This window comes from Scomber japonicus, chromosome 10 (assembly GCF_027409825.1).
Source record: "Scomber japonicus isolate fScoJap1 chromosome 10, fScoJap1.pri, whole genome shotgun sequence".
NCBI lineage: Eukaryota > Metazoa > Chordata > Actinopteri > Scombriformes > Scombridae > Scomber > Scomber japonicus.
Window position 1 is genome coordinate 35430037 of NC_070587.1, and position 16062 is coordinate 35446098.

General features: G+C 47.6%; 1 protein-coding gene across 1 annotated transcript in view; it reads left to right on the top strand.

Annotated features, from left to right (window-relative positions):
* Positions 1-16: 16 nt before the first annotated feature.
* The window catches only part of LOC128366980 (GON-4-like protein), a 24966-nt gene continuing 8920 nt past the window's right edge, over positions 17-16062 (top strand). The window contains 22 exon segments of the mRNA XM_053327740.1: positions 17-74; positions 751-1029; positions 1470-1487; positions 1489-1545; positions 1698-1748; positions 1892-1930; positions 2793-2894; positions 3070-3168; positions 4865-4999; positions 5851-5962; positions 5965-6081; positions 6699-6800; positions 6906-6946; positions 8068-8180; positions 9487-9769; positions 10298-10384; positions 10793-10979; positions 12404-12554; positions 12941-13091; positions 13812-13928; positions 15532-15648; positions 15650-16062. The exon segment at positions 15650-16062 is cut by the window's right edge and continues 262 nt beyond it. Coding sequence (XP_053183715.1) covers positions 51-74; positions 751-1029; positions 1470-1487; positions 1489-1545; positions 1698-1748; positions 1892-1930; positions 2793-2894; positions 3070-3168; positions 4865-4999; positions 5851-5962; positions 5965-6081; positions 6699-6800; positions 6906-6946; positions 8068-8180; positions 9487-9769; positions 10298-10384; positions 10793-10979; positions 12404-12554; positions 12941-13091; positions 13812-13928; positions 15532-15648; positions 15650-16062 — 2795 coding nt within the window. The 5' untranslated portion in view covers positions 17-50.

A 16062-nucleotide genomic window follows, 5' to 3' on the forward strand; every position in this document is an offset into this window, starting at 1 on the left:
TTGTTAGCGGAAGTAGCAGAGTTAGCAGAGTTAGCATGTGTGGATAACCGATGGCAGCTAGCGTCAGTCAGCGGGTGAGTTTCATCTTTTTAAAGGTTTTAAAAGTGATCAGATGTTTGCAGCAGCTGCTCGTTATAAAGTCTGTATGTTATAAAACTAGAGGAACAGTTTAACCCGGATGCTAAGCTAACGAGCTAATGAGACTGATAAGGAGACAACCAATCAGCTGACTGGTTTATAAAGAACATTAAATATATATATTAATGATTCCTCCTGTTCATACTGAGCATTAGATCCTTCATCATGTTTACAGGAAGTGTAAACATGGATTATAAAGTAGATGTGAAGCTAATATGAAGCTTCAGAGTCTGAATGAGTCAAATCTTCATCTTCTATGTTTCAACGTTACAGTGTTTTTAGTAGCAAAGTCTTTTTATTACTATACTTCCACCACAGAGAAACAGGAAACACTGAGAGGAGATATGATGCTAAAAACACTGTAAATGATTAGGAGGGAAGGAAAGAAGGAAAGAAAGATGAAGGAGGAAGGAAGGAAGGAAAGATGAAGGAAAGAAAGATGAGAAAGGAGAGGAAGATAAGGAAGGAAGAGAAAGATGAGGAAGGAAGGAAGGAAGGAAATAAAGATGAGAAAGGAGAGGAAGGCAGGAAGGAAAGAAAGATGAGGAAGGAAGAAAGAAACACGGGTAAGGAAGGAAGGAATAACACGTTTCTTCTTCTACTGTTGTAAAGCGGCGTGCGGCGGAGGAAGACGTCTGTCCTCTGGAGTCTAAGTCTGTGAGGACGGACGCAGAGACGAGATGGGACAGGAAGTCACAGGCTGCGTCCGCTCCTCTCACAGGAAGCTCTGCTGAGGACAGACAGGAAGAGGAGAGGACGACGGGTGAGCAGGCCGTCGCCATGGAGACCAGCGAGACCAGTGAGGATGAACTGGGACGACTGGACATCGACCTGGACAGGAAGTCCAAACAGCACAACCTGACGTCCAGGAACGTGCGCGCCATCCTACACGTGAGACACACACACACACATATATATACACACACAATATATAGATATATATATATATACACACACACACACACATATACATACACACACACACATATATACACACACTCACACTTTCTCTCACACTTTCTCTTTCTCTCTCTTTCCCCGTCTCTCTCTCTCTCTCTCTCTCTCTCTCTCTCCCTCTCTCCCCACTCTCTCTTTCTCTCCCTCTCCCTCCTCTCTCTCTCTCTCTCTCTCTCTCTCTCTCTCTCTCTCTCTCCCTCCCCCCCTCTCTCTCTCTCTCTCCCTCCCTCTCTCTCTCTCTCTCTCTCTCTCTCTCTCTCTCTCTCTCCTCCTCTCTCTCTCTCTCTCTCCTCTCTCTCTCTCTCTCTCTCTCTCTCTCTCTCTCTCTCTCTCTTCTCTCTCTCTCTCTCTCTCTCTCTCTCTCTCTCTCTCAGGAGGTGATAACTCATGAGCGAGGTGGTAGCGATGATGAAAGCTGCGATCAGAGACACTCAGGACCTTCCCATGTTTTGTGAGTCTTCTTCTTTCTTCATGTGTTTTAAATGCTGACGTTCTTCTTCTTCATGTGTTTTAAATGCTGACGTTCTTCTTCTTCATGTGTTTAAATGCTGACGTTCTTCTTCTTCATGTGTTTAAATGCTGACGTTCTTCTTCTTCTCCAGGAGCCGAAGATGACTCGCTCCAGACTGAAGCAGGCCGTCCAGCAGGGACAGGTGAACTCAAACTCCCACAATCCTCTCTGTTAACCTCTCTCTCTCTCTCTCTCTCTCTCTCTCTCTCTCTCCTCTCTCTCTCTCTCTCTCTCTCTCTCTCTCTCTCTCTCTCTGTCTCTAACTTCCTGTCTGTCTGTTTACAGCCACTGAACTGGAGTCTGTCAGCAGTGAGCAGCATCAAGGTAAACAAACTCATCAGTCTGTAAAACAATCAATAATCAATCTCTGTTACCCCTTTTCCACCGAGCTGGAGCCAGTGCTAGAGCCAGTGCTGGTTTGGAGCCAGTGCTGGTTCGGAGCCAGTGCTCAGTTGGTGCTTACCCGAGCACCTCTTATGAACCTGTTGCTTTTCCACCGGCAAGGAGCCACAAGACTACGTCACTGTATAACGTAGCTAGCACGCACCTTTTGAAGCACTTCCATGATTCACCAGTGAGAGGCAGCAACATGGCGCACGGCATCTTGCCTGCCGGAAACGAAGAAGAAGAAGAAGAAGAAGAAGAATAGTAGTTTTAATCAACACATCTTTAACCCTCTGTAAATGCCACTCTAATCTGCTAATAAACGTTAGCCCCGCTAGCCGGCTAATAAACGTTAGCCCCGCTAGTCTGCTAATAAACGTTAGCCCCGCTAGCCGGCTAATAAACGTTAGCCCCGCTAGCCGGCTAATAAACGTTAGCCCTGATAGCCGGCTAATAAACGTTAGCCCCCCCCCAGTCCCGCTGACGTAATCGGTTCTTGCTTTAGACCAGCAAAGAGTTGGTGCTTGCTCTGGCTCCGTTCTGAGGCTCGGGGCTGGAGCTTTGGCGGTGGAAAAGCAAAGAACCGGTGCTTAGTTAGGCTCTGGCTCCTAACCAGCACCGGCTCCAGCTCGGTGGAAAGGGGTAGAAGTGTAAAACATATAATAATGAATCTATCAATAATCAATCAGTCTGTAAAACATATAATAATGTGTGTGTGTGTGTGTGTGTGTGTGTGTGTGTGTGTGTGTGTGTGTGTGTGTCTCTCTCTCTGTGTGTGTGTGTGTGTGTGTATGAATGACAGCCTCCTCAGTTTGTGGACATTGATCTGGAGGATGATGAAGACTCCTCCGATGAAGAGTATTGTCCTGATGATGAAGAGGAGGAGGAAGACACGGCCGAGGAAGTGAGTCACTGTTCAGGTTCATTAAAGGTCCAAGTGTTGAATATGTGACTGATTGTGTGTATGTGTCTCTGTCTGTGTGTCTGTGTGTGTGTGTGTGTCTCTTTGTCTGTGTGTGTGTGTGTGTCTCTGTGTCTCTGTGTGTGTGTGTGTGTCTGTGTGTGTGTGTGTGTTACAGACTTTTCTCAGTGACGCTGACAGCTTCGCCTCACCTCCCAGAATGCACTGCTCTCAGCCTCGACCGCCAGCAGTTCACATAGCTGATGAACCTTTACAGGTACGCTGACCTCTGACCTCTGACCTCTGACCTTTTATACATGGTTCCCGCGGATCCTTAAAAAGTCTTAAAAAGCATTGAATTCATTAATCTTAACATAAGGCCTTAAATGGCATTAGTCTTAAATCAATCTTTCAAAAGTCTTAAAAATGTTAAGACATGTTTTTAAGTAATTTGTCGAATAGCAGTCACGAGAGCGGAACCAACAAAACAGGGATGCGTTTGCGGCCGGGACTCCCAGACTCCCACGTTGTTCCGGTAACAGTGCCACAGCAGTGGTTTCCCATAGACATAATACATATACGTATATATGTCTATGGTGTTTCCCCTATGTACATTCAGCAGCGGTGCACCGCTGACTGTGCTTGAAGTAACGTGACGTTAACTATGTTGATCACTTGCTCAATTTCATTAGAAGTGAAGTTGCTAGCAGGCTAGGCTTCATAACACAACCTGCCCCCTCCCTTCATAAGCTACTGAAGTAGGGGGAGGACAAAAGCAGACAACCCGACTCTCCCGGGCGTTCCACGAGGTCTCCACATATTGATAGTGGCTCCTTGACTCTCGCAATGAGACACAACCTCCTGGAACAGCGCGCACTAGAGACGGTCGGTTTTCTATCGCATTTATCATACGCATCATATCAATGATATAATGTCAGTGTGTGGATCATTAACCTTCTACCTGCTCAGATCTCACAGTCAGCAGCAGGAGAATCTATTGTCATAGTTAGTATGGAAGCCTACTGATGAAAAAGTAAAAACTGGTTACTATAAAAATAAACCATTATTATTATTTAACTTTTATTTACAGAAAATGCCTTTTTTTTTTTTTGTTTGTTTGTTGTATTTAGAATAAATGTGTGTTATTTTGTTAAAGCTATCAGACAATTAACATTTAGCTTGTTTTGTTTAAATTATTATTTATAATTTAATATTACTTTAACAACTCAGGGACGTCCAAGCAGCAACATGTTGCATTGTCACTTTGAAATAATATTTTGTTTTTGAATGAAGGGGTGGAAATTTAAAAAATATTTTTTTATCCGATTTATCGATTTGATTGAAAAAATAATGGACTGATTAATCCTTTATCAAAATAATTGTTAGTTGCAGCCCTTTTTATTTTTCGAATTTTTCTTCTGGTGTTGCTAGGTTACCGACACACAGCACCGCTGCTACAAAAATATCTAGGGGAAACCACTGCACAGTATGGGAAAGTGTAAATGTAATGAGAATTGGCTGTCCAATAAAGCATTTTGTGGATGCCTGAAAACCGGTACCAGGCACTTTATATGAAGCACATACACTCTTTTGTACCCACCAGCAAGTTTGGAATAGCCCCCGTACATTTCAGAGCAGCTTGTTGCGGATGCTAACAAGGACGCGTTAGTTTTGATGTTTGTGTTGATTCTGTCGTTGGTCTTAAATTTCATTTCAAGTGACGTTAAAAAAGGAAAGGAACCCTGTTTATAGTTTTAGTGAGTTTAACATGTTAAACTATTTAATGCAGAAACTTGGTTGTCATTACGTCGTTCGTCCAGCAGAGGGCATCACAGCTCACTATAGACTGTCTGTGTGTGTGTGTGTGTGTGTGTGTGTGTGTGTGTGTGTGTGTGTGTGTGTGTGTGTGTGTGTGTGTCTGTGTGTGTGTGTGTGTGTGTGTGTGTGTGTGTGTGTGTGTGTGTGTTGTTCAGAGATGTGCAGGACAGCTGATGGAGGAGGTGAGGGCTCCTCAGCTCCTCCCTGCTGCTCCTCCTGAATCCTCCTTCATGGAGAGACTCAACGCTGTGGAGGAGGAGCTGGACTCCAGCCTGTACTCCTTCAACCAGGTACACACACACACACACACACACACACACACACACACACTCCTTTAACCAGGTACACACACACACACACACACACACACACACACACACACTCCTTTAACCAGGTACACACACACACACACACACACACACACACACACACACTCCTTTAACCAGGTACACACACACACACACACACACACACACACACACACACACTCCTTTAACCAGGTACACACACACACACACACACACACACACACACACACACACACACTCCTTCAACCAGGTACACACACACACACACACACACACACACTCCTTTAACCAGGTACACACGCACACACACACACACACACTCCTTCAACCAGGTACACACACACACACACACACACACACACACACACACTCCTTTAACCAGGTACACACACACACACACACACTCCTTTAACCAGGTACACACACACACACACACACACACACACACACACACACACACACACACACACACTCCTTTAACCAGGTACACACACACACACACACACACACACACACACACACACACACACACACACACACACACTCCTTTAACCAGGTACACACACACACACACACACACACACACACACACACACACACACACACACACACACTCCTTTAACCAGGTACACACACACACACACACACACTCCTTTAACCAGGTACACACACACACACACACACACACACTCCTTCAACCAGGTACCACACACACACACACACCTTCAACCAGGTACACACACACACACACACACACACACACACACACACCTTTAACCAGGTAACACACACACACACACCTATAACCCCCCCCCCCCCCCCCCCCCCCCCAGTCTCTGGACAGGAAGCCAGGTGATGATGATGACGGTGACGAAGGCTCCAGCTGTTTGGCGTACCGAACGCGCTCTAAGCTCCCATTGGTCGACGTCCCCCTGGAGCGTCTGGAGGCGAGCTTCTGGCCCCTGACATCACCGCTGACATGTACGACGACGGCCCCCCCCAGCTAGAGGAGGACCGCCACTGGACCCGCTGGCTGCAGGGTCTGATGGCCCCCCACACCGAAGGTTCAGGTCTAGTTTAAATTTAAAGGGTTAAGGAGGTAGGAAGGAAGGAAGGACAGGAGGGAGGGAAGGAGGAAGGGAGGGAGGGAGGAAGGAAGGAAGGAAGGAAGGAAGGAGGAAAGGAGTAAGGGAGGGAGGGAGGGATGAAGGAAGGAAGGAAGGAAGGAAGGAAAGAAAGAAGGAGAATATATTAGAGGATTATGGCAAAAATTCCTTCCTTCCTTCCTTCCTTCTTTCCTTCCATCCTTCCTTCCTTCTTTCCTTCCTTACTTCTTTAATTCCTTCCATCCTTCCTCCCTTCCTACCTATCTTTCTCTCCTTTCTCCTTTATCTTTCTATCCTTATTTCCTTCTTCCCTTCCTTCCTTCCTCCCTCCCTTCCTTCCTATCTTTCTCTTCTTTTCTATCCTTATTTCCTTCCTTCCTTCCTTCCATCCTTCCTTCCTTCCTTCTTTCTTTCCTTCCTTCCTATCTTTCTCCTCTTTCTCCTTTATCTTTCTATCCTTATTTCCTTCTATCCTTCTATCCTTCCTTACTTCCTTCCTTCATTCCTTCCTTCCTTCCTTCCTTCCTTCCTTCCTTCCTCCTACCTGACCCCGATCCTGTTTCCTGTTTCTTCAGAGGAAGTCGATGATGACGATGACCCGGAGTACAACGTGCAGGACGACCTGGATGAACCCGACCTGGAGGACTACAGGACGGACCGAGCTGTCCAGATCACCAGTAGGTTTCATGGACTGGTTCCCACTGCTCCCAGTCTGGAGCTGTTTGATCCCAGCAGTAACCCCGGAGGAGCTTCTCATCATTTCCTCTTCTTCTTCTTTTCAGAGAAGGAAGTGAACGAGCTGCTGGAGGAGCTTTTCGATACGGTGAGTTGACTTTCCCTAGGATGAGGCAGGACTTTCCCTAGGATGAGGCAGGACTTTCTCTAGGATGAGTCAGGACTTTCTCTAGGGTGAGGCAGGACTTTCTCTAGGATGAGTCAGGACTTTCTCTAGGATGAGGCAGGACTTTCCCTAGGATGAGGCAGGACTTTCCCTAGGATGAGTCAGGACTTTCCCTAGGATGAGTCAGGACTTTCTCTGGGATGAGTCAGGACTTTCCCTAGGATGAGGCGGGACTTTCCCTAGGATGAGTAAGGACTTTCCCTAGGATGAGGCAGGACTTTCCCTAGGATGAGGCGGGACTTTCCCTAGGATGAGGCAGGACTTTCCCAGAATGAGGTGGACTTTCTCTAGGATGAGGCAGGACTTTCCCAGAATGAGGTGGACTTTCTCTAGGATGAGGCAGGACTTTCTCTAGGATGAGGCAGGACTTTCGCTAGGATGAGTCAGGACTTTCGCTAGGATGAGTCAGGACTTTCTCTAGGATGAGGCAGGACTTTCGCTAGGATGAGTCAGGACTTTCTCTAGGATGAGGCAGGACTTTCTCTAGGATGAGGCGGGACTTTCTCTAGGATGAGGCAGGACTTTCTCTAGGATGAGGCGGGACTTTCTCTAGGATGAGTCAGGACTTTCTCTAGGATGAGGCAGGACTTTCTCTAGGATGAGGGAGGACTTTCTCTAGGATGAGGCAGGACTTTCTCTAGGATGAGGGAGGACTTTCCCTAGGATAAGGCAGGACTTTCCCTAGGATGAGTCAGGACTTTCCCTAGGATGAGGCAGGACTTTCAGGACTTTCTCTAGGATGAGTAAGGACTTTCCCTAGGATGAGTGGGGACTTTCCCTAGGATGAGGCAGGACTTTCCCTAGGATGAGTTAGGACTTTCCCTAGGATGAGGCAGGACTTTCCCTAGGATGAGGCAGGACTTTCCCTAGGATGAGTAAGGACTTTCCCTAGGATGAGGCAGGACTTTCTCTAGGATGAGTCGGCACTTTCTCTAGGATGAGGCAGGACTTTCTCTAGGATGAGGCAGGACTTTCTCTAGGATGAGGCAGGACTTTCTCTAGGATGATTCATGGGTTTGGGATGTTTTTGGTCTGTTGTGTAGCTCCAGGAAGAGGAGGAAGAAGAGGAGGAAGTGGCAGCTGAGATGGAAGAACAGGAGGAGGAGGGGGCTCCGTTACCGACTGGACCCAAATTCAACGTCCCCCAAGCTTTACGGTAACACCTCTGCACAAACTACCCTCACTGTGAAACTGATCCTCCTGTTGGGACGGTGCAGCAGAGAAGTGCTGTGACTGCTTGGGTTAGGAGGAAGACTAAAAAGCCTCTGCTGCTTCTTCTTCACATAAAACACGTGAAGAAGAATCCAGCTGAGAGGAAACATCCACTGTGTTCTTTTCCTTCCTTCTGTCCTTCCTTCCATCTGTCCTTCCTCCCTTTCTTCCTTCTGTCCTTCCCCCATCTGTCCTTCCTACTTCCTTTTATCCTTTCTTTGTTCCATCTGTCCTTCCTCCCATCTGTCCTTCCTCGCTTTCTTCTTTCTGTCCTTCCTTCCATCTGTCCTTCCTACTTCCTTTTATCCTTTCTTTGTTCCTTCCTTCCTTCCTTCCATCTGTCCTTCTTCACATAAAACACGTGAAGAAGAATCCAGCTGAGAGGAGACATCCACTGTCATATCCTACTTCCTTTTATCCTTTCTTTGTTCCTTCCTTCCTTCCTTCCTTCCTTCCATCTGTCCTTCATCCCTTTCTTCCTTCTGTCCTTCCTTCCTTCCTTCCTTCCTTCCTTCCTTTCTTTCTTTCTTTCTTTCTTCCATCTGTCCGTCCTACTTCCTTTCTTCCTTCTGTCCTTCCTACTTCCTTTTTTCCTTTCTTTGTTCCTTCCTCACTTTCTTCCTTCTGTCCTTCCTCCCTTACTTCCTTCTGTCCGTCCTCCCATCTGTCCTTCTTCCCTTCCTTTTATCCTTTATTCCTTCCTTCCTTCCTTCCATCTGTCCTTCCTCCCTTTCTTCCTTCTGTCCTTCCTACTTCCTTTTATCCTTTCTTTGTTCCTTCCTTCCTCCCTTTCTTCCTTCTGTCCTTCCTACTTCCTTTTATCCTTTCTTTGTTCCTCCCTTCCTTTCTTCCTTCCATCTGTCCTTCCCCCCATCTGTCCTTCCTACTTCCTTTTATCCTTTCTTCCTTCCATCTGTCCTTCCTTTCTTCTTTCCATCTGTCCTTCCTTTCTTCTTTCCATCTGTCCTTCCTTCCATCTGTCCTTCCTACTTCCTTTTATCCTTTCTTTGTTCCTTCCTTCCTTTCTTCCTTCCATCTGTCCTTTCTCCCTTTCTTCCTTTTGCCTCTCTTTCCTTCCTTTTCTTCTTATTTCCTTCCTTCCTTCCTTCCCTCCATCTTTTTAATGGTTTGGCCCACATTAGATCAGATTGGTCTGTATGTGGCCCTTGAATGAAGATGAGCTCGCCCCCCCCCCCCCCCCCCCCCATCTTAAAGGTGTTCTGTTTCATCCCTCTCTTTGATGTGTGTAGCTTTGAGGCTCCGTTAGCTAGCATGCTAACAGAGCGGCGGCGGACGGTCAGGAAACAGTATGAAGCTCTGCAGCAGAGGAGAGCTCTGCAGGACACCACCAACCATCACCGTGACAACCATCACCGAGACAACCTGAACCTGAACCTGAACCTGAACCTGAAGGACACACCCAGCCCTCAACCCGACCCCCTCACACCCGTCCTGGTCCTGCCGAGCCGGGTCTGCCCCGCGCTCCACCTGGACTACACCCAGAAACTACAGCTGCAGCAGCAGATACAGCAGGTACCTGAGATGGAAGCCATGTTGTCAGAAGAGGTGGAAAGAGTCCTGAAATATTCTCCTCAAGTAAACGTACTGGTCTAAAAATGTACTCAGAGTAAAAATAAATAAGTCTGCAATGACAAAATAAAATATGTAAACATTAGGTCTGTCAGTGTTAACGTGTTAATCGCGATTAGATTAATGCAATCCATAACGCGTTAATTGTTTTTTAATCTCATTTTAATGTTGCAAGCCTTTTTGTCCCTTCTACTCCCCCGTAGACGGCTCCTCTAGCTGTAGCGCTATGCTTTGAAGTGGCCTCCTGCAGTAAACCTACCGCCTTCAGAATGTAAAATAACAGGATTTTAAACATGCAATTCAAAAATGCGATTAATCGCGATTAACTATGGAAACGCTGCGATTAATCTCGATTTAAAAAATTAATAGTTTGACAGCCCTAATAAAAACAGGACATTTACAACATGTATGGAGATGTAATGAGTGATTTTAGTGCAGCTGTAGTTGACCTGAGACTCGTTTCTCTCTCAGCACGTTCAGCTGCTGACTCAAGTTCACCTGCTCAGCCGCCGCGTAGACGCCCTCAACCATGAGGCAGCCATCACTAAGAACTACCTGGTTAGTACACACACATACACACACACACACACACACACTACCTGGTTAGTAAGACACACACACACACACACACACACACACACACACACACACACATACACACACACACACACACATACACATACACACACACACACACACAACCTGGTTAGTACACACACACACACACATACACACACACACACACACACACACACACATACACACATACACACACACACACACACACACACACACACACTACCTGGTTAGTACACAGACACACACACATACACACACACACATACACACACACACACACACACACATACACACACACACACACACGCACGCACACACACACACACACACACACACACACACACTACCTGGTTAGTGAACATACTAACCCCCCCCCCCCCCCTCCAGGAGGAGCTGCAGCAGTTCTCCGGCCGGCAGGAGGAGGCGTTGCTCCCCAGCTGTTTCAGAGTGTGTAACCTGCAGCCAGCGCTGGATCTCCTGCAGGAGGTGGAGCAGAGGGAGGAGCCTCCTGCTGCTCCTCTTACTCCTGCTGCCTCCAGACGCTGGCTCCCCACCATGACTCCCACCACCAACGGTAAGCAGGAGACATACGTAACCATACATACGTAACCATAGCAACCATAGCAACCTCCCCTTCACACATGAACCTCCCTCTGTGACAGGGTGAAATGTCTTAGAACATTATTTTCTCCTCTCTGGGCTTCTCTCTGTTTTTTTTTTGTTTTTTTTTTTATAATATATTTTTTATGAGCATGAATGATACAAGGAATGAACACAAGAGTAAAACATAGAAAAAATCTAATGTGGGCCGGATCATTAAAAAGATGGAAGGAAAGAAGGAAGAAAGGAAGGAAATAAGAAAGGTAGGAAGGAAAAACAGGCAAAAGTAAGGAGGGAAGAAAGGTAGGAAAGAGAGACAGTGAAGGATGGACAGACAGATGGAAGAAAGGAAGGAAGGGAGCAAGGAAAAAATGAAGGAAGGACAGAAGGGAGGAAGGAGGGAGGGAGGGAAGAAAGATGGAAGGATAGAAGAGAGGAAAAAAGGAAGGTAGGGTAGAAAAAAAGGAAGGAGGGAGGGAAGAGAGATGGAAGGAAGGAAGGACAGATGGAAGAAAGGACTGAAGGAAGGAAGGACAGATGGAAGGAAGGAAAAGAACACAGGAAGGAAAGTGGGGCCGGATTGGACCCCTCAGCGGGCCGGTTCTGGCCCACGGGCCGCATGTTTGACACCCCTGGTCTAGGTGTCCTGTAATGTAAGTCCAAAGTAAATAATTAGTGGGTTCCACCTCCTCTTGAATAAGGCCACGCCAAGGTTGAGCTGTGTATACCCTGAGAAGTCGTTCTTTCCATTGATCAACGGTCGGGGGTAATGGCTTACTGGGGATTTCCACCGGGTCCGTCAGCGGCGTGGAACAGCGGCGCTACGGTTTAGCTCCGTCCTCTGCTCGGTGTCGACTCACACCGGGAGCGTTACAGCAGCGGAGCTCTAGGAGAGAAATCTGCCTTTTAAAATGAAGCACACACACACACAGACACACACACACACAGACACACATACAGACATACACACACACAGACACACACAGACACACATACAGACATACACACACACACACACAGACACACACACACACACACACATATATACACACACACATACAGAGAGACATATATACACACACATACACACACATATACAGACACACACACACATACACACACAGACACACACATACACACACACACACAGACACACACACACAGACACACACATACACACATACAGACATACACACACACACACACAGACACACACACACACACACATATATACACACACACATACAGAGAGACATATATACACACACATACACACACATATACAGACACACACACACATACACACACAGACACACACATACACACACACACACAGACACACACATACACACCTGTTTCCTTCCCGCCCGTTCATCGTGGTTCTGGTTGTGTTTTTAGGCCACGCCTTCCCTCTGATGCCCCCCGACGCCGCCTGGCTGTTCGCCACCCGGCCCGTCTTCCTCTACCCAGAACTACTTCCTGTCTGCAACCTGAACCGCGCCCTGCACACCCGACACCAGCGGAGCGTTTACACGGCGGGAGAGGACGGGTACGTACGTACACACACACACACACACACAGACACACACACACACACACACACACACACACACACACATACATACACACACACAGACACACATACATACAGACACACACACACACACACAGACATACACACACACACACACACACATACACACACACACCTACACACACACACACACACACACACACACACACACACAGACACTCCCATGATGCTCTCTGTTACGGGTTAGGGTCATAAACTCCCATGATGCTCTCTGTTACGGGTTAGGGTCATAAACTCCCATGATGCTCTCTGTTGCAGGCTGATGGTAATAGTGATAAACTCCCATGATGCTCTCTGTTACGGCTGATGGTGATAATCTCCCATGATGCTCTCTGTTGCAGGCTGATCATCCTGGGCCTGAAGCACTTTGAGGGGGCGGTGCAGCCGGATCAGCTGATCAGCTCCTACCTGCTCTGTAAGACTCAGTGGAACTTCAGGAAGCACGTCCGAGAGATGAGCAGCTCCAGGGCGCCGCACAGCAGCGTCATCAAGGTGACATCACTGTGACATCACTGTGACATCACACATGAGATCTAGTTGACTGATCCTATGAACCATTTTCATTCAAGGGCCACATACTGCCCTCTTTAATCTCACGTGGGCCGGATCATTAAAAAGATGGAGAAGGAAGGAAGTAAGGAAGGAAGGAAGGAAGGAAAAATGAAGAGGGAAAGAAAGAAAGATGAGGAAGGAAGGAAGGAAGGAAGGAAAGATGAAGAGGGAAAGAAAGAAAGATGAGAAAGGAAGGAAGGAAGGAAGGAAAGATGGAAAGATGAAGAAGGAAAGAAAGAAAGACGAGGAAGGAAAGATGAGGAAGGAAGGAAGGAATAAAGGAAGGAAGGAAGGAAAGAAAGAAAGATGAGGAAGGAAAGGAAGAAAGATGAGGAAGGAAAGGAAGAAAGATGAGGAAGGAAAGAAAGGGAGGAAGGACAAATAGAAGGAAGAAAGGAAGGAAAAGGAGGAGGAGAAGGAAGGGTAGACAGGAATGAAAGACAGAAGGAAGGAATGCAGGCAGGCAGGAAGAATGGGATGGAAGAAAGAAAGGAAGGAAAAAAGGACAGATGGAAGAAAGGAAAGAAGGGAAGATGTAAGGAAGGGAGGAATAAGGAGAGTGGGCTGGATAAGACCCCTTGGCTTGTCTGTATAGTTTGTGTTTAATAATACTCAGCTGGACAGGAAACAGTGATCTCTTCCTGTTCTACGTGTTTTCAGACGTTCCTGACGCAGGGAAGCGTTCCCACGCTGCCGCTGGCCTGCAGCAGAGTCCAGCCAGGAGACCAGCGCCCCCCAGTGGACAGGAAGACCTCCGGCATGCCCAACTGGCTCAAGGTAAGAGTACAGTAACTAACTGGGCAGCAGTGTTTGGGGTAATGCATTTCCAAAAAGGTGAAAGGAGAAGCTCAGGAGAAGAGAAATGTTTTTAACCTGGATTTAAAAATGTTCACAGTTCTGCTGGTAGTTTGTTCCAGTTGTGTAAAAGCTGCTTCATCATGTTTAGTTTGAACTCTGGGCTCAACTATCTGACCTGAGTCAGTAGATCTCAGAGCTCTGGGCTCAACTATCTGACCTGAGTCAGTAGATCTCAGAGCTCTGGGCTCAACTATCTGACCTGAGTCAGTAGATCTCAGAGCTCTGGTCTCAACTATCTGACCTGAGTCAGTAGATCTCAGAGCTCTGGGCTCAACTATCTGACCTGAGTCAGTAGATCTCAGAGCTCTGGGCTCAACTATCTGACCTGAGTCAGTAGATCTCAGAGCTCTACTGGGTTTATCCTTCCTGTCGTCCTCCTGGGTCAAATTGACCCCATCTGTTTTGACTGTTCCTTCTTTCCTCCCTCCCTCCTCTCTTTCTTTCCTCCCCCCTACTTTCCTCACTTCCTTCTTTCCTCTGTCCTTCTTTCGTCCGTCCGTCCTTCCTTCCTTCCTTCCTTCTTTCCTTTCCTCTCTTCCTTCCTTCCTGCCTCCCTCCCTCCCTTCCTTCCCTCCTCCCTCATTTCCTTCCTCCTTCGTTTCCTTCCTTCCTTCCTCCCTTATTTCTCTCCTCCCTCCCAGTGATTTGTAGACCAGTAGCAGAACTTTAACTGGGAACCAGCCAAGTAAAGATTTAAAATATTTGGAATGCTAATTAGGATATCCAGTTTGTTTTTGATGCTTATTTGTGCATCGTTTACATGATTTCATATATTAAAAATATATAATATATATAAATATCTGACTGGGAGCCAGTGTAAAGACTTGAGAACTGGAGTAATGTGCTCTCTAAGTTACTGTTCTCACAACGTAATGCTGGAATGTAACTAGTTACTTTTAAGTGATGTAGTAACTTCCCATCAGTCAGAAGTGTGATGTAACCTTCATGTCCTTCTCCCTTTCTTTCCTTCCTCTCTTTCCTCCCTTCCTTCTTTCTTTCCTCCATCCCCCTTTTTTCCTTCCTTCTGTCCTGCCTTCCTCCCTCCCTCCTTCAATCCTCCCTCCTTCCTTCCTTCCTCCCTCCCTCCTTATTTCCTTCTTTCCTTCCTTCCTTTCTCCCTCCGTCCCTCCTTCACTCTTTCTTTCCTCCCCCCATACCTTCCTTCTTTCCTTCCTTCCTCCCTCCCTCCTGCCCTTCCTTCCTTCTTTCTTTCCTCCATCCCCCTTTCTTCCTTCCTTCTGTCCTGCCTTCCTCCCTCCCTCCTTCTTTCCTCCCTCCTTCCTTCCTTCCTTCCTCCCTCCTTATTTCCTTCTTTCCTTCCTTCCTTCTTTCCCTCTCTCCTTCCTTCCTTCTTTCCCTCCTTCCTTCGTCCCTCCTTTCCATCCTTCGTCCTCCCTCCTTTCCATCCTTCGTCCTCCTTTCCTCCCTCCTTTCCTTCCTTCTTCCTCCCTTTCTTTCCTTCCTCCCTTCTTTTCTTACTGTGTGATGTAACCTTCCTGTCTCTGCTGGGTCTCACCTGTAGAACAGTCAGCAGATCATCCAGAGGACCAGACTGAACACCTGTCCGCCACGTTACCCCCCCTCCCTCCCCCAAGGCTGCACCCTGAGGCTCCACCCCTACTGGCACAACAAGGCCTCCCGCCAGCCGCCCCCCCCCCTCCAGACGCCTCTTCACCCTGGCCCATAATGCATCTCTGCTGCCCCTCTGCCCGGCGGAGAGGCAGTCGGATGTGCAGCCAATCAGCTACTTGGCCCAGCTACCTGCTCCAGGTGTCGCGTTACCCCCCAACCCCCCCGCTCTGCAATTAGCCCCGCCTCCTCCCTGTGGGGCCGTCCCATTGGCCGTTCAGCCGGTCCCGCCCCGCCCTTTGTGTGCTGACATCATCCAGTCCTGCCTTCCTATTGGGCAGAGAAACGTTTCTAGGCAACAAGACACCGGGCCTCCTCTGCCCCTCCTCCTCCCCCTCTCCTCCATACCCAACCCCGAAACTACAAATCCCATAATGCCTTGCTCCACCACTGTCCTGAACCCAGGCTACGTCGTGCTCCAGAT